The sequence below is a fragment of the Serinus canaria genome, chromosome 10 (assembly GCF_022539315.1).
Source record: "Serinus canaria isolate serCan28SL12 chromosome 10, serCan2020, whole genome shotgun sequence".
In the NCBI taxonomy this organism is placed as follows: domain Eukaryota; kingdom Metazoa; phylum Chordata; class Aves; order Passeriformes; family Fringillidae; genus Serinus; species Serinus canaria.
In genome coordinates this window covers 2,981,677-3,006,425 of record NC_066324.1, presented here as the reverse complement: position 1 = coordinate 3,006,425, position 24,749 = coordinate 2,981,677, and the positions used below count along the sequence as shown (strand labels likewise).

The following is a 24,749-nucleotide window of genomic DNA, read 5'->3' as shown; positions in this document are numbered from 1 at the left end:
TGCTAGATCACATTGCCCCAAGCTCCGTCTAACCTGGCCTTGAACACTGCCCCCAGGGATTGGCCGCAGCTTCTCGGGCAATTTTTTCGCTGCGGGGCAGCTCAGGTTAATTGAGGAGAGCGACAGGTGATACTGAGTCATTCCTCTAATGAACAGGTGGAGTCAATTAGCCCCGTATAATTGGTATGTAATAAATAGGAGTTGAAGGTGAACTTAGAAAAACAGCTCTATAGTTACCTGCAGTTATAGGTGTGCTCTCTATAAGGCATGCCTAAAGGATTCACTTCATTTGATAGTCTGTATTTATACAGTGCTCTTCCCTGATTGAAGACCACCCCACAACACGCGGCATCATTTTGTATTCGCTCTCAAAATCGCTTGTTTGCCTGAAGTTTTTTTGCTCCTGTCTCAGCCTGATTTTTTCACGAAAAGCTTTTAAATAACCCCATTTCTGTGATCTAAGGGAAATATTCCTCTCATATTATGTTTGGAAAGAGGAATTAAAGGGCGGAATCACCGGGAATAAACACACCTGGACGGTGTGCCCAGGACAGGACAGACCGAGAGAGACGGGGGCCGCTGCTGGCCGCAGACTACATTTCCCGCAATGCCACGCGGCGCTCACGCACCCATTCACTGCTGGGACTACAGTTCCCATGAAGTCCTGCGTGGCGAGTGCGTTTACGCGGGGCGCTCTGCGGCGCGATGCTCACTGGGAACTGCAGTCCTACGGTGACGCACGGTGCCGTCACGGGGGCGTTACCGGAGCGGGCGGGGCCGGACCGTCGCCAGCGAGGCCTTGTCGGCGGCGGGGGGAGCCGGCCGGGCCCGCGGCCGCTGCACCATGTCCGCCTGCCACAGCTGCGCCGCCGCCGCCCGCCTCTTCGGCTCCACGCTGCCGTCCGCCCGCAGAGGTAACCGCGCTCCGGCGCTGGCCTTCCCTCCCCGGGCCCGGCGGGGTCGGGCCCTTCGGCCGCGGCCCTGAGGGGAGCCCCGGCCCCGCCGCTGCCCTTATCGCGCCGTGACAGCGGCGGGGCACGGCGGCCTTTCCCCTTTTTCCCTCCTTTTAGCCGTTTGCTGGTGTCACCCGCGCGGTGCGGGTCGGGGGGAGGGCAGCGTTACGTGCTGGGAAAATTCGGGGAATTTTCCCTCGCTGTGGGGAAATGTAATGCGAGAATAGAGTTTATTTCAGCAGAAGTGATGCTCAGCAGCTGCCGGCCAGTGTGGGCTACTCTGCAGTGCAAATAAATGTGTTTAATTGGCTTAAAAATGGCTTAATTGCCTTATTTAATTAAAAGCCTACCTTTGTGGTCGCCTAAACTTGAAATATTTCTCATAAAGATGGGCTTAGTTAGCAAAATTAATTATTTCCAACTTGGTTGAAGGACGAGACTGTGCCACCTGCTCACTGGAAGTTAAGGGCTGTGGGAGATTGTTACTTTTTTCTGTTTTTCCTTGTTTACCATTTGATGCTATTTTTGGGGGTGCTGAAAGCAGACAAAGCATGTGCTGCTTTGGGTGGAAGGTAGAGCACTCCCAAATTATGATGAAAAATCTCACTGTTGCCACATTTGCAACAATATTTTCAATTACTCTACCCTCAGCAATAGCCTCATGAGTCAGAGATGATTTACTGCCCTTAAGAGGTGAGTTAACTCTTTGTAGGTGCCTTTACATTTCTATCTCAAATATCAGCTGTGCTGTCAGGTTCTAACCTGTGCATTTAAATCCAGCCTGCCTGGCCTTATGCAACTCCTCTGAAACAATCAACTTTAAAGCAAGTGCTGTTTGGAATTCATTACAGATTTATCTTTTTTAAAATTTGTGGGGGTTTTGGTCAGATCTGAGATTCAAAAGGATTATGTAAAAGAGTAAATGAGAATAAAATGCAGATAGATCAATACAATTGTTTATCCATCGGCTTTCAATGAAGGCTGTTTAAAAATAAATATATCTTACTTTTGTGTGTCTTTGTTATTAAATTGTGTCATCTGCCAGGTGCTTTGTTTGCTGTTGCTGGTTGGTGCAAACTTGGGAGAGTTCAGAGTGCACAGATCAGTGTAATCAGTGGAGTGTTACGTGGGACAGGTACAGTTTGTCACAGTCTCCCTGTCACTTTCCTGAGCAGTAGATGCCCCCAGGATCCTCCAGGCTTGCCCCAAAAGTCAGTATTTATTCTGTCAAGTATCAATTAAAGGTTAATAAGGTGTTAAGGAGTTTCCCATCGTTTCTTAACTCACAAATCTGAGCACCCTGGATCGATTCCATGGCTGCCAGCAGTTAGGGACACTTCCTTTGAAGTTAGTGCTCCAAAAAACATCACCTGAGCTGAACTGCCAGGTGTGTGTGAGCACACCCTGCCAGCTGTTACGTTTTGGAACATTTATCAGAGTGTGGATCCCTCAGTGGCAGCTGCCAGGCATTGAGCTGGAATGTTGATTTCCACTGGAAATCTCCCTCTGGGTTTATTGACTCAAGGAAGTCGTGGTGATAATTTTCTTATTGCCTCATTGTGTAATTATACAATGATATTTTGTCCAAAACCACCACTCAGACCTCACGATAAGGACGTCAGGCTTTTGCATGCTTAGCCACAAGCTGATGTAGCAGTAATATGATTTTTTTTCTCCTGGTTTAGTCTTCACAGCTCAGTACTCAGTGCTGTGTAAGGTTTCATAGTTCGTCCCATCCAGTTCTCAGTGCATTTTCTGTCTCACAAGAGCACTCTGAATTAAAATGAGGACTGAAATGTTTCAGCTTTTGTGGTATAGGTGTTTCTCCACAGGCCAAATCTGCCCATGTTACTTGTGTGACTCCAGGTTTTGTTCAAGGGAGGAGAGGTGGTAATTGTTTGATTTTAAGGGGTCTTTTCTCAGTTCCTAAACCACATCTCAGTAAAGGACCCATCTCTGAGGAATGAGCCTCCAAGACAGGGAGCTGCTCAGAACAGCTACTGCATTGTAAACACTCACCACAGCTTGTTCCTTTCTGACAAGTGCACTTGGCACACGGGGTTGTCAGAGTTCTCTGCTCATTCACTTAAAAGACACAACTGCTTCTGAGAGCCAGCCAGTGTTTTCAAGTTTTCTGTGATGTTTTTGTAGCTTACCCTGTGTAATCTACAATGTGTTGCAGTGGCACTCAGCAGAGGAATTTAAAATGGGGGAGCTCATTGATTGTTATTCCTCCCTCATGTTTACAGACAGAAGCAGTGCTGCTAAGAGATTTTGAAAAGATTAATTTTTAGTCGTGTTAAAAATAGTACAAGTCATCTTCAGGTTAGGGACTCTTAAGCAGCAGGTAAGTTAATACACCAGCTTCAGATCTCATTTGACACTGTCATCTTCATGGTGACTTTGCAGAGCCTGTAAGAGTTTTCCTGGTAAATTAAGGTTCCTCTTTTGTATTTTTCTCCCTTATTATAGTAACAAGGTGAATTTTCAGAGTATCGTCTTTCAGCTAAGCTCCCATCTCTTGGTTGCTGTTGTTTCCTCTTTTAGAGTGAATGAGTAGTACTTCTCTTGCCATTCTTACTTATTTTTTTGAAGAGTTTCTGAATTTTCCATAGGATTTTCTCATCCCTATAACAATAAAACTGTGTGTTGTCAGCAAGTCTGTAGTTGCCATTGTTGCTGTATAGCTCTGCTGTCAGTAAAGCACAGAGTCAAAACCAGCAAGCCAAGTGAGAAATTTGCCACTTTAAACGAGATGAGATGTGGATTCCAGGCTGTTGTTGATGTTGAAATCACAAGCACAACATATGTTGGCTCACGTCATACCCTGCCATGAAATGCAATCCTGCCCGTGTTGCAAGAGGAGGAAAAGGCTGTTTAGTTTCTCAGGGAGGGTTTTGTTCACGTTGGCAGTGAGAATTTCAGCAAAGTTAAGATGACGCTGAGTTTGCCGGTGCCGGCCGTTGGTGAGTGCCAAATAGGACACAGCTTCTCACTTTTCCTCAGCACAGTTCTTGTTGCCAAGAGGTGCCTCAGATTCCTGGAAACTAATTTTTAGTGGAGTTCCCAAGTCCAGCCGTGCAGTCATTGAGTCTGAAACACCTGATTTTTGCATAATAAAGAGACTCTTCAAAGGTTTCTCTCAGGGGGTTGAATTATTTCACAATAAAAGCTATGAGCTGATTGTGTTTATCATTCTGAGGATCAGTTTCATAACTGGGATGTTCCCTTTTTCATGCCACAACAGAACTCTTCGTTGTCTGATGTTAGAGGATCTGAAATTATTTTGGGGTCTTTTTTGGACAATCAAGGTAGCTTTCAACAAGGTGAATATTAGGGTGGCAAAGATAATTTATTTTGGATAGTTAAAATCTGTTCAGAGCTGAATTCTGTTGCCAAAACCTTTAAGCACCGCTTAAAGTAAATCAGTTCCGAGATTTTGGTGGCAATGGAATTAAACCAGGAGTATTTTAGTATTTAACTTGCCTTTTTTTTCCCTTTTTTTAGGTATTACTTGTGGTCGTACACGCATCCCTGTTTTAGGAAAACTTGGGACTTTTGAAACTTGTTCTCTAAAACGAATTCCTCTTAGAAACTTCTCAGAAACACCAGCATATTTTGCTTCAAAGGATGGTGCAAGCAAGGATGGTTCTGGAGATGGAAGCAAGGTAATTTCCACAAACTGGGGGTTTCAATAATTTATGTAAAATGTCCCTTTTGAAAAAAATTTTTTACTTAAAATTAATCTTGAAATTTTGGCCAACTCCCGACATTTCTAATCCCTCAAATTGCTGCAACTGTCAGTGAAGAAAAAATAAATTGTATTGTGAATTTGTTAGGAGATAAGCCTTGTCAGCATCCCACAATGCTTTTCCCAGTTATTTATAAATCTCTTTGCCCAGTGTAAACTTGAAAACTTTATTGGGTGTCATAAAGCAAGAACAGGATTTCAGGAAAGAGTAGTAATCAGAGCTATTCTCCTTCAAAACCCTGGTGATCCAAGTGGACTTTTAAAATTACATTTTAAATGTTTCTGGGTTTAGAACTGGTTTGTCTAAAGTAAGACAAGTCAGTGAGGATATGAGCTCACCTCTTGTTAGTCAGTTGTAGGCTATTTTTATCCTAGTCATTCTCTGTAATTATAGTTAATAAGCAGCTTCTTCAGATAAATGATTACCTGAGAATAAAACTGCTCTTTAGTCAGCAAATAACATTTTGAGAGTTCACAGGCAATAACTTTGCCTTAGGATGGTGTGTTTTGAACCTGAGGAACTGTCCAGGTGACACAGGTCTGTTCTGAAGGTGCAATTAAACTTTTAAAAAAATAAATAAAGAAGATAAAAGAAATTAATAATGAGTTTTTTTTTTTTTTTGAAAAGGGTTGTAAGGAGAAATCAGTAGGCAAGACAGGTTTAAAAAATGAAGAACTGCCTTAGAAATGGGAAGAGAGTTTTTTGCTGTTTCCTAAAATATAATAACTTGTATTAATCAGAATATGAAGGCATAGATACAGATACAAGTAAAAAATGCAGTTTGAAATGCATGTTTTAACACACCTGCCAAGAAAGTGAAAGGAGCTGTGGCTTCAGAAATCCATACAGTTGAGATAATAAAATACTTTCTAAATATGCTTTGTTTTCTTTTCTGCCATTAAAACACACTGTTAAAGCACTCTTGACACAGCTTGTTATTCTAGTGCCAGACAAGCAGCTCTAATGCAGGTGTGGAATACCTCTTCCATGGGCATCCAAGATTGGTAGATCTGGGAAATGCAGATGTATTTGTAAATAATTTGTAAATGTAAAACACTTCCAAGTGTTTATATCACATTCCTGTACGTTTCCAAAGCCTTCAAAAAATCCTGACAACTTTGTCATTCAGCTATTGCAAAATTCAAATTATTTGATTCCAGAAGCACACTGCTAAATGCCTACTGTACCAGCTCCATTGTTTGGGGCTAATTGTCTGGAAATCTCTTTTAGAAATCTGTTGGTGAGGGTGGTGGTAGAAAGTCAAGCTCTGGAAGCTCTGGGAAAGGAGGGAACCAACTGCGCTGCCCAAAGTGTGGGGACTTGTGCACACACGTGGAGACCTTTGTGTGTAAGTTTTCCTTAAATCTTCCTTGTTTTAAATAGGCACAGCTGTGACTTTGTGATTTAACACAGTCCTGATAGCTGAGGGGTAGCCTGCCTAATTACATGGTGTCACAAATTTTGTTATGCTTAGTTTGGCCTTGTTGGTGTAACCAACATTGTCTCTGGGGGTACATTTGTGTAATTCCCATGGTGTGTGGGGATGTGGAAGTGAAATTCACACTTCATCTGTGAATGTTCATTTTTAAAATAGTTCATGGCATTTTATACTTAATACCATTTGAACTACAGATACTTTCATGTCTCTATTGTATAAGTATATACTTTATATATGTGCATTTGTAATGTCTGTCCTTTCTTTCCTAAATAATATAGCTTTAATCCTGCATGTACTATAAGCAAAGTGCTTATCCAGCAGAGGAATTAGTATCTGACAGATGGCTTACTAGAACAGTCTTCCATGGTAAAGTCAGAGCTATAATACATTCCAAATAGCAGGCTGGAAAGTCCAACTAGAAAATCCAAAATCCTTGTTCTCCAGCAGCAACTGCTCTGTGGTTTTTTTTTGGTTTTGTTTTTTTTTTTTTTGTTTTGTTTTGGTTTGGTTTTTTTGTTTGTTTGGGTTTTTTTTTTTGGTTTTTTTTTTGGTTTTTTTTTGGGTTTTTTTTTTGGGTTTTTTTTTTTTTGTTTTAAGTATAATCCAAATTAATGCCATTTATTCTTTAGGTTCTATCAGTCTCGAAGATACTTCATACCTTATTTCAGCACTAATGAGACCAGCTTAGAAAACAAGAACTTTTGTCAGAAAGCAAATACCCACTGTTAGTTGGTGGGGCTCAAGGAGGAAGTATCAAGTCATAATCAGACTTGTGCACTAAGAGGCTTAAGACCAGGTTAGCATAAATGTGTTCAGCAGTTGTCAATAGAACAGCTGGCAAAAATAATGAGTGGATGTGCTGTTATTTGCTACTACTCCTATAAAATAGTATTTTAAATGATCAAATGTCATGAATCACAAGACAGTTCTATAACAATAACAATATATTTCTTTAGACAAATGATTAGCCCTCAGTCCTTTTTCTGCCCGGAAATAAGGTTGTTTTTCCAGTTTGTTTGAAACTAAAGGCAACAAGGTATTCTGCAAAACCTGGCACTAGTTCATGGAACTGGAAACCTGATCCTGTCTGGTTTTCAGTGTGGTCTCTCCCTGGACTAGGTGGGGTTAGAAGTTAGAAGGATTTTTAATCTCATTTACCTTCTTATGATTCATGAGCAGGCAGAGATGTTTTTGAAACTCTCTCACTTCACTGTGTGTTTCCCTTGGTGCTGCAGTTTATGCTTTTGTCTGGAAATACCCTTCAAGCATTGTCCCAGAACGATCCCTGGAAAGCAGAGATGTGATTTAGTGCTTTGTCAGTGTTGCTGGGAATACTTAAGCATGCCTGGAAACTTCCTTGGGAACAGGGTTTATTCATACCAACACTAGGGGAGAACATATCCTGATAGATGCAATTTAAAATTCCCAAGTAGTGAACCCACTTGACTTGCAGCATCAGAATAACACAGGTTCTGTAAACAGCTTGGGACTGGAAACACTTTTTTCCAAAGCTCCTGTGAGTCCTGGTGGAGTTTTTTCTGGACCTGTGTTACTCTGGTTTAGTCTGTTAATTTGAGCAAACTGCTTCCCAACCACACTTAGTAAGGCAGCTGGAAAACAGAAGTTCTAATTATCTTAAAATTTATTTGAAAAAAGAAAACAAAAACTAAAAAAAACTAAATCTGTCCCATTCTGCCCAAAATGAATGGGTTGCAAGTTGTATTAAGCCTGCTGTAACTTGATTTTTTGTTGTTGCCTAGTCAGGAAAAATGATTACTTTGCACAGTTCTGGTTAGAATTGCCAACCTGCAGAGCCTTAAATAAATATCTAAATCCAAAGGAAAATATGCAATTAGCATTTGTTTCTGATTAAATATTAGGTTTTCAGTCATTTTGAGTGAAGTAGGGAAGCAAAATACGGAATAAAAGCCATGTTCATTAGGAAATTAATTGCCAGTGAGTGTGACTGGCTGGTTCTCCAGTGGAGTTTGTTTTTGATGGAGCTTCTCTTTGTATCTGCAAATCTTGCAGAAATATTTGCAATGGTTTTCCAGTAATTAACAATGAAGGGAATATATGAGGCAAACAAAAAGTCATTTTGCTTCGCCCTCCTTTCTCAGCAGTTCCTGTATTGTTTTGGATTGTGGAAGTCTGTAAGGAGAGTTTGTGATCAGTGAAATAAGACTTGATCCTCAGATGTGGAGTGAAATCCAATAGCTGTAAAGCTGATTGACATAAGAAGCCTTATCTGGATGCTGCTTTTACTGTCTCCACCTGATGCCCTCAGGTTACTCCACCCTCCAAGCAGCACTTCCCTGCTCTTGTACATTCTCTGAAGCTTCCCTGCTTTCTTTTTCCTGGTTTGGGTTTTATTTTTTACTTTAAAGCAAGTTGATAGCAGCCCATTATCGCAACCCTACAACTCTTTTTAATCCTCTGATTGTTTGTTTCTTGTATGTTTTGTAAAAACCTGCCATTTCTTTTTGGTAAGGTCAGCTCACAGACTTTAGAAATGCCTTTGCTAATGCAGTCTCTGTGGCAATGTTGTCTGATTAAAAACAGCCCTTGACTTGCATTTTGGCACACTGTAAATATTTGCAGACACCTTAATGACAGGGAGGTAATTTGACATGGATGTTCTTTGTTGTGCTTTTATGTGCTTGCTAAAATCACATATGAGAACATGCCAGTATTTAGGATTAGCAAAGTTGCCTGCAACTCAGTTGTGTACTCTTATTTTTTTTAGTGAAATTGTAAAGATGCCCCATAGTACTCTTACGGTCCACTCTTTATTTTCTGAGGTTTTTAAATCATTCTGTAAAGGGACAACCATTCTCATGGCTATTCTATCCTAAATGAGCCTTGTATAAGGAAGGAGAACAGCCTCATGGCACTGTAGTCATCACAAATACCAGAGGTGTTTGAGTGAGCCCTGGGAGAAAGGTTGGCTTGTTTTTTTCCCCTACAATATTGTTGCTAAATAATAGTTGCATAAGAGGAATGGGTTTGTGCAAGTGGATTTCCATCACATTCCCATGAGGCAGATAACAGTAGTTTGGAAGGTTGCCAGGAGAACTTCCAGGCTGTTACCCATAATTTCTTTGAAGTAAAGTTAATAAAGCTATGTTGGTCACAGTATTAGTTGCTACATTCTTAAAATAATCTGTTGGTCTTGCTTATCCAGGTATAAGGTGGGATTAATGGTAAAAAAAAAAACCCTCCCACTGCTCTTTTGCTGATGCCAGTCCTATGGAAGACAACAAGTTATAAATAAGCAGCTTGTTTATTGCTATAGAGGGTGTTGTTACAGTCAGCTGGTGCTACAGTGTTCAAGCCATTTTCTAAAAACTTTTTATGATTTCAGATGTTCTGACATGGAAGTTTTCACGGGGTTGTTTTTCTACAGTTACTTTACTTTTAATTAAATACATTTATTTGTATATTTCCTTTAAATCTATCCTACTGCTCATGATATGCATTTAGTAGCATAGTAAAGTGGCTAGAAAGGATCTATTCTGAATTACTTTTATTATTCTTCTCTCTGTCTGTTTTTATTATTTCAACTTTGCTTTGCCAGAGAAAAAGAAGAGCAATGCAGGTTCTCATTTTCAGGCTTACGAAACCAACCTTTGCTGATTTCTTAAGGCATAGTTCACAAAGGAAGAGTAGGAGGGTTTAGCTTTTGGAATTGAAAGAAATTTGTCCTAGTCTTGACAGTAAAAATAAATAAGCAAAAGATGTTGCAAAACATCAAAGTCCTTGATGGTTTGTTGCATACCACAGCTGCCTCTTGTTGGGATGAGCCCTTTGGGTGACCCCCCTATGCTCGGTGTCCTGGGCTTGGGTGACTCGGGCCTGATCCACAGTGTTCCAAAGCCAGAGGGATGAAGAGAGCAGCAGCTGCCAGAGCCCTCCTGTAATGCTGTCTTTGATATTCTAGACTGCTTCCCTGCACTTTAGTCTGTGCCTAACCACAGTGTTTTATTTTGCTGTCAGTTTGAGACTTAGGAACATTTCTTGCACAGCTAAAGCCTTCATTAATTTTGTCTCTCTCAGAAGTGAGTGTGATGCTACTGGAGAAGTATCAAAAGGAGTTTTGTATTTAATCCATTGTCTGGTTGCTGCCCAGGATTCTGATTTTTTTGGGGGGGTACATTGTGTTTCCCTCTGTGTGAAATTTCATAGGCCAGTAGTAGCTTTTAAATGTTCTGAGGTGAGCGAGGGAGAAGTGTTGTGTAAACTCAGGGAGGCTGTGCTGTCTTACAGGTGCTTGTCCTGTGTGATGAACTTGGGCAGAAGCAATCCCTCTTACTGCTTTGTTTGACTTTTTCTGCAGCTTCCACCCGTTTTGTGAAGTGTGAAAAGTGTCATCACTTTTTTGTTGTCCTGTCAGAGGCAGACACAAAAAAGAGCATCATTAAAGAGCCTGAGTCAGCAGCAGAAGCTGTGAAATTGGCATTCCAGCAGAAGCCACCACCTCCACCGAAAAAGGTATGTTCTTAATTCCAGCCAGAGCCCCCTCCTGTTGCAGCATGGAGAAATGCTTCCTGTAATCTGCATCAGGTGTGTAATGGGCTGCTGGGACAGGGCAACAAACAATAAAGATGATTAGCTCAAGATTAAACCTTTTTGTGCTGTGTGACCCAGCAGAGCACTGATAAAGGGAACAAGTAGATCCAATAAAGGTTTTGGAGCTTGTTTTCCTCTTTGTCTTGTGATTTCTTTTTTTCCTGTGTCCTTGAGGCTGACCTCAGCCCTCACCAACTGCACTAACTTTTCTTTCTCACTGTGGCCTTGCATTCTGTATCTTTATTTTAGCAGCTTCTTTCTGTAGCTGCAGAGCCTTTTATTTGGGGTGGGTTTGGGTGAGAGCTGCAGCTGGTTAACTTGTGGCCATGATCCTTCTGAAGTCACTTGGTTTCCCTCTGGAGATTAGTGAGGAAGCCTTTTATGTTTCTCACTTCTTGGTGGACTGTAATGGTTACTCCACACACTTCCTTGATAAGCCTCTTTTTAAAAAATAAGTGTTCTTAAAATTTCTGTTCCTCTTAAAAATTTGGGTGAAAATAAGCAATGGGCTTATGTATTAACACAATATGAATGTGTAAGCATCAGGTTTTCTTAAGTGAACTTATCAACAGGAATATGTTTTGTATTTTAGATGTTAGTTTCTGTTTCTCAGGTAATGATTGAGGTATCTTTTCTTTGGCACAATATGCTATTTTTCCTATTCTGCTGCAAGATTATTAAGAAGTGTTACTAAGATTAAGCTGTTTTTCAGATTTACAACTACCTCGACAAATACGTTGTTGGTCAGTGTTTTGCCAAGAAGGTGCTTTCAGTTGCTGTGTATAATCATTACAAGAGAATCTACAATAATATCCCATCTAACCTGAGACAGCAAGCAGAAGTTGAGAAACAGACTTCTTTAACACCAAGAGGTTTGTATGATAGTTGGTATTTTTCTGGTCAAATCAATTGCTATTTCGGGGCCCTAACTTGAGAAATCTAAGAAAGGTTTTACCCTGACACTGGATGTTCTGTAATTGAAATTATAAGAATTTCTACTAAATATAATTTTCACTGTGAACTTCTGTAATTTATTTAAATGGTAATCAGAAGGTTTATGGTGCTTTCCATATGAAATGCTTTGCCCTTTTTGCTGATACATATGGGGTATTCTCCTTTAACTTTCTAAAGTGAGTCTCCTAATTTTTTCTTTCTAATCTCATTTACTACTTAACTGTAAATCTGCTGCTGAATCTGCAAGCAACAATGTAGATCAGGAAGGTGATATTTTGCATAGGTAAATTGATGAGTACTTAAATTTCTAACTTCCCTTGCTCCTGCTGGCAGCATCTGCTGGTCACCACGGTATTGTTCCATATCTAGCAGGTGTAGATGGAGTTACTCTTGGCAGTACTTTTGCTGCTGAGTAAGTGTGTAGCTATGTTGATCTAATTTATTTTTAGAAGTAGGATTAAGTTGCCATCTCTGACTCAAAGTGTACCTTCGGTGGTTTTTTTAAAAGGTGTTTTGTTCTGTCTTGCAAAAGCTATGACAGAAATCTTAATTTTTTTGAATTAACACAAGTCTTTTAAATTAGGAGGGAACATTGGTAGCACTGTTATGGTAATGGTAAGAGAGCAGTTGTGTACCTGGCACCAGGAATTTCCTGACCCTCTTCAGGGAGATAACATGGTCCATAGCCACAGGGACTGACAGTGAATGTTTACATATTTCAGAGTTCTGTCTAATAACAAGGAACATTGTAACACTCAGGGAGAGATTTAAGGAATCTTCTTCAAACCAAAAATGTTATTCCATTTTTCTCCCTTCTATAATTGGCTTTAAAGTGAATATCTAATTAGAGGCAATAGATTGTTGTTGTTTTTAGAAGTAGATAGCTTGCTGGCATTTCAAAAAGATGCAGTTTGGGTTTTGGGTTAATTTTGACAGCAATAAAAAATAGCACTTGTTGGGATTTCCTGTCAGAAATACATTCATAGACAGTGATGAGATGTATTCAGAAGAGGGCAAGAGGTGGAGAATTTATAAGCTTTTATAGACTTACTTTTTTATGACTGTTTTCATCCTCTCTCTTAGAATTAGAAATCAGAAGACGGGAGGATGAGTACAGATTTACAAGTAAGTGAACCCTCTCCTCATGTCCTCCTCTGCAATACCTACTTTATGATGTGGAGAAGAGTCTTTAGTGACTGCTAGTTTGAAATGTTGGGTGAAGTCCAGTGCTTGTACTTTTTTTGTCATGGAAATCAACAGCTTGGGTTTATTTCTTCTTGTATGTTAAAAAAATATAAGAAATTATAGTAAAAATGAGTAAATTTGTAAGGACTGAAGATTTTTCTTGCTTTTTAATGTAGAGGAATGCTTTTAGGTAATCCACTGTACCATTGGAAATTCTTTTCCTAAATGCCTCTGCAAAAGTGTGGCTGGAACTCCTGTTTGTGTAATAATTGTGCTGTATTTCTGTTGCTATCCTCTCGGTAACCTTGTGTACAGAGAGAATTCTAGGTTTGCAGAAGAACCTTGCTGTTACTGTGTGTTTAAAGTAGTGACAGACCTTGTTGGTGCTCAAACAGTGCTGTTATTGTTCTCTTCAGAACTCCTGCAGATTGCTGGAATCAGTCCACATGGTAATGCTTTGGGAGCATCAATGCAGCAACAGATGAACCAGCAGATACCTCAGGAAAAACGGGGAGGAGAAGTACTAGATTCAGCCAATGATGACATTAAACTTGAAAAAAGTAATATTTTGCTGCTTGGACCAACTGGATCAGGTATAGAGCTGCATGTTTCTATAGGTGTCCTGTTTTTCATGAAATTTTTTGTTAATGGGTGATCTTCCTCTTCTGTGATTATTCAGATTTGGTTTATAAAAAAACTAAACAGTGAATTTCAAATTTGGATTCCAGTGTTTTCATGCCATGTTAACATGCTGAGCTAGTGGTCTTAAAAAAAAATGAGCTGTAGTTGTGTGGTTTTCTTTTTTTGTTTTTTTAATGCCTCTATTTACTGGCTGAATAAAAGATGCCACTTTGACTAAAAAGTGGCTGTTATAGTTTCACTGCTTTAGCTGGCAAGCTGAGATGCTGCAGTCAGTGCTGTTTCACCTCTGGGATAGATTAGTTGCAGGGGGTTGGAAAGAGAGATTATTTTGTATGTTCATAAGACTTGGGAGTGGTTGTGCTGAAGTGATGGCATTTTGCAGACTTTTTGGGAGAACATTCACTAAACAATTTTTTAATTCTGTTTCTTCCCAACTTCAAAGCAGGAGCAATTGGACTTTGCACTGCACCCTGAGTGTCTGCAAAGGACTACTGATTTATTTAATCTTTAAACTCTGCAAGTACATGTATTATGGTTTTTATATTGTGTGACATTTTGTGATACTGTATGCATTTCAAGCTGCCTTAAATGTGTATTATTAAACTAAAACCAGAAATACAGCCTGCCAATGTAAAAACCACTGCTTATGAAAGCTATCTCCCTTGGAAAATATTCTTATATTAAGATGCTGGGATGACTCAGAATGTTTAATAAGAGTAATAAGGATCCTCTGGCAAATCCTTGAATGGTTTGGGTTGGAGGGTACCTTAAAGCTCCCCTTTTTCTACCCCTGCCATGGGCAGGGACATCTTCCACTATCCCAGGTTGTTCCAAGCCCGGTGCAACCTGGCCTTTGACACTTCCAGGGATGGGGCAGCCACAGCTTCTCTGGGCACCCTGTGCCAGGGCCTCACCACCCTCACAGCCAAGGATTTCTTCCCAATATCTCATCTAAACCCACCCTCTTTCAGTTTAAAGCCATTCCCCCTTGTCCTGTCACTACACACCCTTGTTAGAAGTCCCTGTCCAAGTACTTGGATTTGTGTGCTCAAGGAGAAATATGTGTCAGTTCTGACATGCAGCTTTTATTTTACCAGGTAAAACCTTGCTGGCTCAGACTCTGGCTAAATGCCTAGATGTCCCTTTTGCTATCTGTGATTGCACCACCTTGACTCAAGCTGGCTATGTTGGGGAGGACATTGAATCTGTCATCGCTAAACTCCTGCAAGATGCCAACTACAACATAGAAAAAGCACAGCAAGGTAAAATTCTCATGTGTGGTACAGAGACTGTTCATTTTGTTGAAGTGCTCTAAGCTTTTGAGACCACCAGTATACCTGAAATTGCTGTCTTGCTGCAGGTACCCAAAGTTTAAATCAGATAGAATAAACCTGAAAAGAACTCAACATGTGTTTTTTGGTTTTGTCCACAATTGGACAAAATTACAGGTTTTTTCAGTTGGGAAGTAGAACAGACTGCTGCTCCCTCAAATCTTATTATTCTCTGTAAACTATTGCTTCTCTTTAAAAGTAGGGTCATCTTTAATCCCATTTTCTGTAATTGCAGGAATTGTTTTTCTGGATGAAGTAGATAAGATTGGCAGTGTTCCTGGCATCCATCAGTTACGGGATGTTGGGGGAGAAGGTGTTCAACAGGTAAATATTTCCATGGAGTGATTTTACTTCCCGAGTGAACAGGACATAGGATCCTGTCATGTCAAGCAGCATGGGAATGTATGGAGTCATAGTTCCTCAGTTCCTTAATTATTCACCTTCAAAAGACACAGCTTTCCTCTTGACTTAAAAAACATGGCATCCTCATGGCAGCATTTTAGTTCAAAAATGTCTTTGCAGCATTCAGACAGCCAGTTCATAATGTAGGCAAGGACAGGTAACAATTCCCATTTAAACAAAACTCTTACAGCACCTAATCATTATATGCATAATGTGCATGGGAGCCACGTTAAAGGAACGTTTTTGTCCTTGAGTGGGATTGTCTCATAGGGAAAACTGAGATTTTTGACACTTACTGCTACTATAAAGGCATAAGGGAGCAAAAAATATGAGTATATATGTGAAAGTGAACATATCATGGTGTGCCCTTTTACATGGTGGTACAGAATGGAACTTTTTTATTGCTTGTTTCTTCTTTTCTTCTTAGGGCTTGTTAAAATTACTTGAAGGCACAATAGTAAACGTTCCAGAAAAGAATTCTCGGAAACTACGTGGAGAAACGGTGCAGGTTGACACAACAAACATTCTGTTTGTGGCTTCTGGTGCTTTTAATGGTCTTGACAGAATTATCAGCAGGAGGAAAAATGAAAAAGTAAGTGCATCAGGCTGTATCCACGCTGAAAAATCATCATCTTGATCACTGTTGGCAATACTGACTTCTGCAGGTCTTGCTGTATTTGTAAACACACTAAATTTCTTCATTTCAGCAAGTGGTGCTAAAAACTATCATCATCTTAAAAGGCCTGATCCTGCAGTTCACTGTTTTGTAGATTAATGTATGGGGACAGGGTTCTGGCTGCAGCATTCTCACAAAATGTGCTTCCAGTCTTTAACACTAAAGGAGTGACTGAAATTCAGGTTATTGTTCGTGTTAATTTGTGTAGCTTCCCATGTAAGCAAACTTGCCTGCATTTGCTTCACTTATGAAGTGTCACTGATACTTGTAAAATGACCAGAGCATGTTGATAACCTTTCTTTTAAGAAAAAATTGCTCTTGTACTGATGTATTAATCCTTCACTGAGGAAATTCAATCTCTTAAGAAACTGATTGTATGCAAGGGGTCTAATTTTACTCTAAGTAGTTACTTGAGCTCAAATTAGGATGTAATGACATAATCAATCACTGCAGATTTTTTAATCCTCGTGAAAAGTGAGTAAGAACACTCAGTTATTACAGTTCTCTAAGCAGAACATGTTTGTTTTTGCAGTACCTAGGATTTGGGACACCATCTAACATGGGGAAAGGCAGAAGGGCTGCAGCAGCAGCCGATCTTGCCAATATCAGTGGGGAGTCTGACCCACAGGAGGATATTGAGGAGAAGGATCGCTTGCTGCGCCATGTGGAAGCCAGGGATCTCATTGAGTTTGGCATGATTCCTGAGTTTGTGGGACGTTTGCCTGTTGTGGTTCCTCTGCACAGCCTGGATGAGAAAACCCTCGTGCGGATCCTTACGGAGCCACGGAACGCTGTGGTTCCTCAGTACCAGGCACTGTTCAGCATGGATAAGGTTTGAGTTTTCATTTGATGACTCTTGGTGTTCATTTTTATAAATACAAAGTTTTCAGTCATGCTTGTACTCACCACACTGAGTTATAAATGACATGATTAACTGAACTTCCCATTTTTTTCTGTGTAGTGTGAATTAAATGTAACTGAAGATGCATTGAAGGCTATAGCCAGACTGGCCCTGGACAGAAAAACTGGTGCCAGAGGTCTTCGATCTATAATGGTGAGTAAATTAAGTCTTATAAACAATAAATGAAGCTTCCTGGATTTGTGTGTATGGACCTAATCTTGACCATTTCCAGTGACAGCCACACTTAGATGGATGCTAAAGCTTTCTTTCTAAAGCTGTGAGTATTCAGAGTTCTTCCAAGAAGACTCTCTGAAAATCACTTGTTTATGTAGAAAAGGCATACAGAAATATTTCTCCCTCTATTTTCTTGCAGGAAAAGCTGCTGCTGGAGCCCATGTTTGAAGTGCCCAATTCTGACATCGTGTGTGTGGAAGTTGACAAAGATGTTGTAGAAGGCAAAAAAGAGCCAGGATACATTAGGTAAAATGGTAACAGAAGTAGCAGAACAGCCCAGTAATACAACTAGGCAGGTATTCTGATGGAATAAGCACAAATCCATGCACACAACCTAAAAAGATTCAATGCTCTGTATATTGTACACAGCTGAATTAGCACCTGTTCTGTCCTAGAGACTTTGGATTTGTATTCCTTTAGTTTTTAAGCAGAAATTTTAAAATAAATTTTAAAATAAACATATGTAAAATTACTTTTGTGTGTGTATACCTGTAGAAATGAAGTAAATTTTAAGGTAACAGTAAAAATTTGAAATTCAGTTGTGACTGCACTGAAATTTCTGAAATAAAACAGTTTCTTCCTTTGTACTTTTTACCACAGATGTGGGGTTTTTGTACAAGCTCCGAGCTGCAACAATTTTCTACATTACTCTTGCAGCAGTGGAGAGCCATAAAGGCACATCTATTGATTTGCTGAATTCTTGTTAAAATAATCAAGTTATTGTTGTGAAGAGTATGATAATGATGTGGAATGTTGAAAACACTGGACAAATCTGCATTAAAAAAAAAAGCAACAATTTCTGTGAATGAAGGGTGGAATTGAGAGAGAATGGGTCAGGTTAAAACTGGTTAAAAAATTAATTTCCGGATTTCAGGTCTGAAATTTAGGAACTGTGTCTTGGTTTCTATCACTGACATTGTTGTTTGAGTGGCCTTCTCCACTAAGGTACATTTACTCATTCCAGCACCTGGTCTGTGCTGAAGCTTGGCTCAGCCTTGTGTTGTTAGAGTGAAAAGTATTACACCAATGGTTGATTGAAGTGTATAGCACCAGAAATACTAAATTTATTGATTAAATCAAACAACTTACTGAAAGTCAGAAGGCTAATTGAATTCAGCTAATGAGCCTGTGTGCTGATGGCACTGCAAATGTGCACAGCAGCATTTCCAGATCAGAAGGTCAGAGCTGTTGTCACGGGGCACTGTGTGCATGTGACGTGTTTGTCAGAAGCTATGGAAAGAGTCTCTTGTTTTTTTCCTCTGTGTATAAGGTATCTGATCATTCCTTCCAATCCTAGGGCTCCCACCAAGGACTCATCAGAAGAGGAGTATGACTCTGGAGTGGAGGAGGAAGGCTGGCCTCGACAGGCAGATGCTGCAAACCATTAAACACTGTCAGAACTCTGACCTGCAAAAAGCTCACTCGGTTCTTTCCTTGCCATTGCCTCTGGCTCCAGCCTGACCCCGAAGGCACCAGATCTGTCTCGGATATGATTCCTGATGAGGAACTTCATTAGCTAAATCAGATCGTGTATTTTATTGCAGCATCACCTTGATTTGATGGACAGAGTGTGGACTGGGATGGCATAATGTTCAAATATGAATTGTATATTACACTTGTTCAATTAAAATGTATAGCAAATGCAGCAGCACCTGCACTGCCCTTGCCTGAAACTAAACCAGCAGCGCAGGTGCTGCCAATAGTTAGATTTAACAATAATGTTGCTCTACAAGTGGGAAATCAAAATTAATAATTAGTAGAGGGTGAGTAAACTATCTTGGCTCCTGGTACGGCTCACAGGGGGTTCTGTTCAGGTCAGTGTTAGAGTCCTGCTGGTGTGAGAAGCCCAGTGGGCACTGGAGTGGCTTGTTACATTGGTGGGGAAGGAAGCCCTTTTGGCAAATGGGACACGCTTTGTGACACTGCTGGGAGGTTCTGCTAAAATGTGACACTGGTTTGTTACAGTCATTTGAATATCCAATAATATCCTTCACGTCTCCATTGGGAGCTTTAATCACCTTGGATACTGTGAAAGAAGGTGAAGTCTGGTTTTCCAGAGGGGTAAACAAGATTCCTAGGAAGCAGTAAAACCATCTAAATTTGGATGAGAAGTCGCCATAAATTTTTAAATATTAATGTTCTAATATAGTACATTTTGTTTAACGTATTGGAACTATCATGCATCAATTTTTTGGTGCCAGGTATTTGCCCAGCCTATCTTATAATGTTAAGAGATGAAAGAAGTAAATGTATAATATTTTTGCTGTAATCAGTTGTGATTGTTCACATGACAGTGCTTTTTAAGTTATATTCTCAAATGCTAGTATTGCATCTTGTGGGTTTGTCTTTGATTTTAGTCTCACAGCAAGCAATCCTCCCTCTTCTGTTCTCCACCAAAATTAATTCAATCCTTTAGGAAAGTCTTTGTAAAAACACTAAAGGACCTGTATCTTTTTGATTTGTTTCAGGAATTAAAATTGTCACTTAAAACTTTGTTTTGTCCTTCGGTGAAAACGTGGACTTGAGTTTCCCTAAAACTTTAATTCACACTTTTTAAATAAAACTTTCATCCTTCTTCTTAGTCTAGTGGCTGTTTTAGGACAGGAAAGGATACCGAAAATCTACTGACCCTATTTTTGTCATTAATTTTTGTCATGTAAATTTTATGTAATACTTGTGTTCTTCCCTAGCAGCAGTGTGACATGCAGTTGTAGCCAAGTGCAACATATTCTTCCCGAGGGATTACAGATTCTTTTCAGGTTAAATGACCCACTAATGGTTCAGAAAAAGCTGCATTTGGAGTTGAGGATATTTCTAGAAGCTTGGTCCTCTCGAAATGGGAATTTGTGGTGAACTATCTGTTAACTGCATCCTCACTTTCCTTTTTGTAGAGTGAAAAAACATAACAGCTTTTAATTCTGAATCCTTTAATTCAAATTCTTTTTTAAACAGATAGAATAAACCACCACATTTTAGGTGAAACTGTTCAACAACTTAGTTTTGAAAGTTGTTTGGAATTCTGTAACCAAGAACTGTTTTTAAGGAAATAAAAATGCCGTGTAACTACAGTTTGTACTTCACTTCTGGCGTTTGAATAAAAGCGAATATTCAAGCAGTGGAGAGTTGTCATCCCTGACGCCATCCCCGCATATTTTAAGTTTTAGGAGTAGATTTTGAGATTTATTTTTGAAGGGGGGCGCGAGGCGGGCGGGGCGGGTCCTCCGGGCCGCCAGGCGGCGCTGTGGCGCGCTGCTGAGGCGGGCGCTGAGGCGCTGTCATGGCGGCGCGCTGAGGGCTGTGGCGGGATCATGGCGCAGCCGCCGCCGTTCCCCGCCCGCCTCCCGCCGCCCTTCCGCGCCTTCCCGCCGCCCTTCCCCGGCCCCGCCGTCCGCCCGGCGCCATTCGCGGTAGGGCCGGTGGCACCCCCGCCTTTCTTCTTGCCGCCGCCGCCGACTGCGGGTGAGGGGGGACCGCGCTTCCCGCCGGGCGTCCCCTACTTAGCGGCGGCCCCGCCGCGGTCAGCGGCCGAGGAGGAGGCGGTGCAGCGGCAGCAGGATGAGCTGTGGCTCTCGCAGTTCCTCGGCCGCCGCCGCGCCGCTCCCCCGCCGCCACCGCCGCCCGCCGCCGCCAGCCCCAGCAGCGCCCGGGCCGTGGCGGTGGCGGCGCTGGGGCGGGTGGCCCGGCTGACAGCGCTCTGCCGGGCCCTGCGGCGCAGCGAGGACCAGGGCGACGAGCCGGGCTGGGCCCGGGCACGGGAGGAGGCGGAGGCGGCGCTGCGGGAGCTGCGAGAGGTCGTGCGGCCCCTGCGGGAGCCCGGGTACGCCGAGGCGCTGCGCAGGAAGGCCGAGAGGGCGAGGAAGAGGAGGCTGCGCCTGCAGCGGAGGAAGCACGAAGCCAGGGCGGCCAAGGAAGAGGAGGCGGCCCGGGCCGCCGAGCGAGAGGCCAAGATCGACCAGTGGCGGGCTAAGTGCATTCAGGAGGTGGAGGAAAAGAACCGGGTATGGTCCCCAGTGCCTGGTCCTGCCTCTCCCCGGGGCTCCAGGGCAGCGCGGTGGGGCAGGGGTCACCTGCCAGTAGTGGGGTCAGGACGGGCTGTGCCTTTTCCACAACGGCTTTGACCCCCTTGCTTCAGTGGGGGCCACTGGGGTGCTGCATGACTTCACCATACTGAGAGATGTGCCGTTTCCAAGGCCTGCAGCCCTGCTTCTTGCTTAGAAGTCTTGTTGGGCACCTCGGTTTTGCCATCCTCATGTTCTAGGCCTTGACATGAAATTGGGGTTTAAGTTGTTTCTAAACTCCTGGAGGTTCTCCTCTCTGGTCGCAAGTGTCAGCCTGTCCACACAGCTACCCTGTGGTGGTCAGTGCTGTTTCAGTATCCATCAGCCTTCCCTCCTGCTTTCATCCTTCTAAAGCTTGTGGTTTACAAGCTTTTTGATCTTATGGGGAAGTAAAACATCTCCAAAGCAAAAAATACCACCTCAAATTAGGCTGGTTGGGAAGTGCTGAAGGCACCTTTCTGTTTGTTTTTGTCTAAAGAACTCCCTTTTTGCTGGTGTACTGCTGGGATGGTCCAGAGCAGCTGCTGAGGAAGAGTTTGTGGTCACACTGTGGCAGGTTAATGGTCTTAATTGCAGAACTCTGGAATCAGGATGGTTTCTGTTTATTGTAAAATATTTACCCTAAATTTCTGTGGCTAAAGGTTCTCAGGCTTTCATAATTCATAAATCATCTAGGAAGTGTTCAAAAGTATGTGTATGTGGCACTTGAGGACATGGTTTAGTGGTTGAACATGGTGCTGGGTTGACAGATGGACTTCATGATCTTTCCCAGCCTTAACAATTCCATGAGTCTGTGATTTAGCCCAAATTTATGAGTCCCACAGCATTTTTTTTCTGATGTCTGTGTTATTTTAGCCTTTTTTTCATAAAAAGGCAAGGCTGGATGGTTGGCTTGACTTGTTGCCGTTCCTGAAGTCACTCTGCTCTGCAGTGCTTTGCTAATCTCTGAAAATACCATTTGATTTGTCTTTGGGGGGTATTTCAGAGATCTCATCTGTTTTTTTCCTTCCTTTCCTAGGAACAAGAGCTGAAGGCTGCTGCTGACAGTGTCCTGTCCGAAGTCCGGAAGAAACAGGCAGATACAAAGAGGATGACGGACGTCCTGCGTGGGTTGGAAAAGCTTCGAAAGCTGAGGAAAGAAGCTGCTGCCAGGAAAGGTTCATTACAAGATTGGTCTAAACTTTTTAAATTGCACACGCAGGAAATAAGATGAGGGTGCCCTGTGCTGACTAGCAAGGCACAGCTTCAAAAAGCTGTGTCTTCATTGTGATTTTAATTACAAGAATAGGTACAGAGTCCTGAATTCAGTGGTTGTGTTCATATGTTTCTAGCCTCTTTCTGGAAGAAGGATTATTCCAGTAAGAATTCCATCTGTTAACGAGGTTAAGCTCATATTCCTCTGAGATTTTCCCAGCTCTGCTCTCAAGTCTGGTATCAAACCCCCTTCTGAATCTGAAAACTTAAAACCACTTCTTTTTCTGTTCAGGTGTTTGTCCACCTCCTTCAGCAGATGAAGCATTTGAAAATCAAGTGGAGAGTCTCAAAACGTTGCTCAAAACTCGCACAGAACTGTATGAAGCTGAGGAAAGAGCATTAAGGGTTATGCTGGAGGGAGAACAAGAGGAGGAAAGGAAGAGGGAAATGGAAAAGAAACAGAAAAAGGAAAGGGAAAAACTACTACAGCAGAAACTAGAAATGGATTCTAAGCTGTTTGGGGATCCAGGTAATTCTGCTTCCTGTTCTTGAGAATGTTTTTTCACATCACATCTCCATCTCACAGACACTATATTTGAAATATGGGCACAGATCTAGTTGAGAAAGGAGTCATCCACTGGTGTAATTTATGGTCTGAGAATGGGGGATAAACATAGTGCTGTTGGCACCTGTGGTGTAAGAGGAACTGTTGAGCTCTTCCTCGTGGACTGCAGCACATCTCAAGCTGGTTTCATGTTGTTTTGCAAGAAGAGGTTGTAGATTAAACTGGAGTGAGAATAAACAGAATAGATTGAAGACTTCCAGAACCATAGATGCTTTAGTCTGGTGCTTTCTTAAGTGTGACTCCTCAGGTAATCTGTAAAGATTCACTGTCCTTATGTTCCCCTTTTTTAGATGGTGGAGTCAGGAAGTTTTGCTAGTCTTGGCTTTCCTCTGACAGCTGTGGTACAGACCAGAAAATGTGTAACATATAAACAGTTGAGTTTCATATATTACCTAGGGACCTGATGTTAGATTACAGCTGGGCAGTAGCAATTGATTTTGCAAATTATGGGTTTCTGAGACTCAGTAGAATGGAAGGTTTTTTTGGATTATTGAACAATTTCTGTGTCTGTGTTTTCACAGCTGAATTCCCACTTGCCCATCTGCTGCAGCCTTTCAGAGACTACTACTTACAAGCTGAACATTCTGTAGCAGCTCTAATCCAGATCAGGTAAAACCAAAGAAAGTATTTTATCATCAGAGATGGCACACACAGTTTTTTGCAATTGTAAATTCAGTGCCCCTTTTGGTTTGTCAGCTTCCAAATATGGTTATGCAATGGATTGTTCTGTTTTTTTCCAAGTTTCTTGCTTGAGTCATATCCAACAGATGCCCGTGTGAGGCAGAGTGCACTTCATGCATAACCATTCCATTTAATACCAGAACATGAAATTTTCACATTTGTCTTTTGAAAAACAAGTTTAAGGGCACGAGTATTGTTGGTTTTGTATTGATCAGTAACATCTATGTGGGTGTATAATAAATCTTACCACCAAATTAATCCCAGCTCTCCTCTCAAACAACGCTCTCTCTGTTGCAGGCATGAATGGGATCAGTACTTGGTGCCAGCTGACCACCCCGAAGGAAGCTGCATCCCTCCAGGATGGGTTCTCCCGAGTCTCCCCACCAATGACACTTGGGCCACTGCTGTCAGATAATTTAGCAATAAATTATTTCAGCCTTGGAGGATTGCTTCATTATAACTACGTGTAAATATGAGAGGGTCCAAAGAGGAAGTCTTGACCTCTCTTTCAGCAGCCAGGTACAGGAAAGTCTTTACTGGAACATCTTGAAAAAAAGTTTAAGAATTGTTTTTGCTGATTGACTGTGCAGGGAAATAGCTGAGCAAGCCCAGAGCTGCCAGGCCTCTCGTGGTGGGGAATTACAATCCAGCTGCGAGTTCTTGTTAAATCTCAGTCTTAATAAAGGAACATTGCTGATGGTGGTATTTGTGCCAGTATTAACATCATATTTTTAGTGGCTTTTATCTTTATAAAGGATGATGAAAACTTCAGAAATTAAGAAATTTTTTTTAAAATAAGAGATCATTAGTAAACATGTTTTTCTTCTTAAATGAAGCATGTCAGGCATCACTGTCAAAACAGTTCCTGTATTTTTGGGTGTAGAAACAAACCTATTACTAGTTTAAATGAATTCTGAAGTACAAACAAGACAGGGTTTTTCAAGGTTGATTGAAGCAGTTGTTGACATTTTATTTTTGTGGACTAAAGCTGATACCAAAACATGGAAAAAATTCCCAGTTGTGGTGAAATAGGTCAGACAGCCATGTGAACAAAGACAAATTTGATGAATAAGCCTGCTGGAAAAAACCCAATAAAATCTGCAGTCTAACCTACTGTAAGTGTTTTGACTATATAGATATTTTTGTATATGTCT

At 41.4% G+C, this 24,749-nt stretch overlaps 2 protein-coding genes across 7 annotated transcripts; both read left to right on the top strand.

Annotated features, from left to right (window-relative positions):
* The first annotated feature begins 758 nt into the window (after positions 1–758).
* On the top strand, positions 759–20,152 carry CLPX (caseinolytic mitochondrial matrix peptidase chaperone subunit X). 6 transcript variants are annotated; one of them, XM_050978401.1, is made up of 15 exons: positions 797–914; positions 1,999–2,088; positions 4,461–4,621; positions 5,936–6,053; positions 10,480–10,634; positions 11,425–11,584; positions 12,750–12,791; positions 13,268–13,444; positions 14,591–14,755; positions 15,060–15,148; positions 15,654–15,818; positions 16,435–16,734; positions 16,864–16,956; positions 17,177–17,283; positions 18,335–20,152. In XM_050978401.1, the coding sequence occupies exons 1-15, from the start codon at positions 845–847 to the stop codon at positions 18,423–18,425; spliced, it is 1,983 nt and encodes a 660-aa protein (XP_050834358.1). In that variant the 5' UTR covers positions 797–844; the 3' UTR covers positions 18,426–20,152. The 6 variants fall into 6 exon arrangements, with proteins under 6 accessions (XP_050834360.1, XP_050834361.1, XP_050834358.1 ...); XM_050978403.1 differs by lacking the exon at positions 1,999–2,088 and having other exon boundaries at positions 759–914; XM_050978402.1 differs by lacking the exon at positions 12,750–12,791.
* Positions 20,153–20,310: 158 nt separating this feature from the next.
* Positions 20,311–24,709, top strand: PDCD7 (programmed cell death 7). Its single transcript, XM_009090177.4, has 5 exons — positions 20,311–21,035; positions 22,114–22,252; positions 22,582–22,818; positions 23,436–23,523; positions 23,893–24,709. The coding sequence occupies exons 1-5, from the start codon at positions 20,346–20,348 to the stop codon at positions 24,008–24,010; spliced, it is 1,272 nt and encodes a 423-aa protein (XP_009088425.1). The 5' UTR covers positions 20,311–20,345; the 3' UTR covers positions 24,011–24,709.
* Positions 24,710–24,749: the final 40 nt, after the last annotated feature.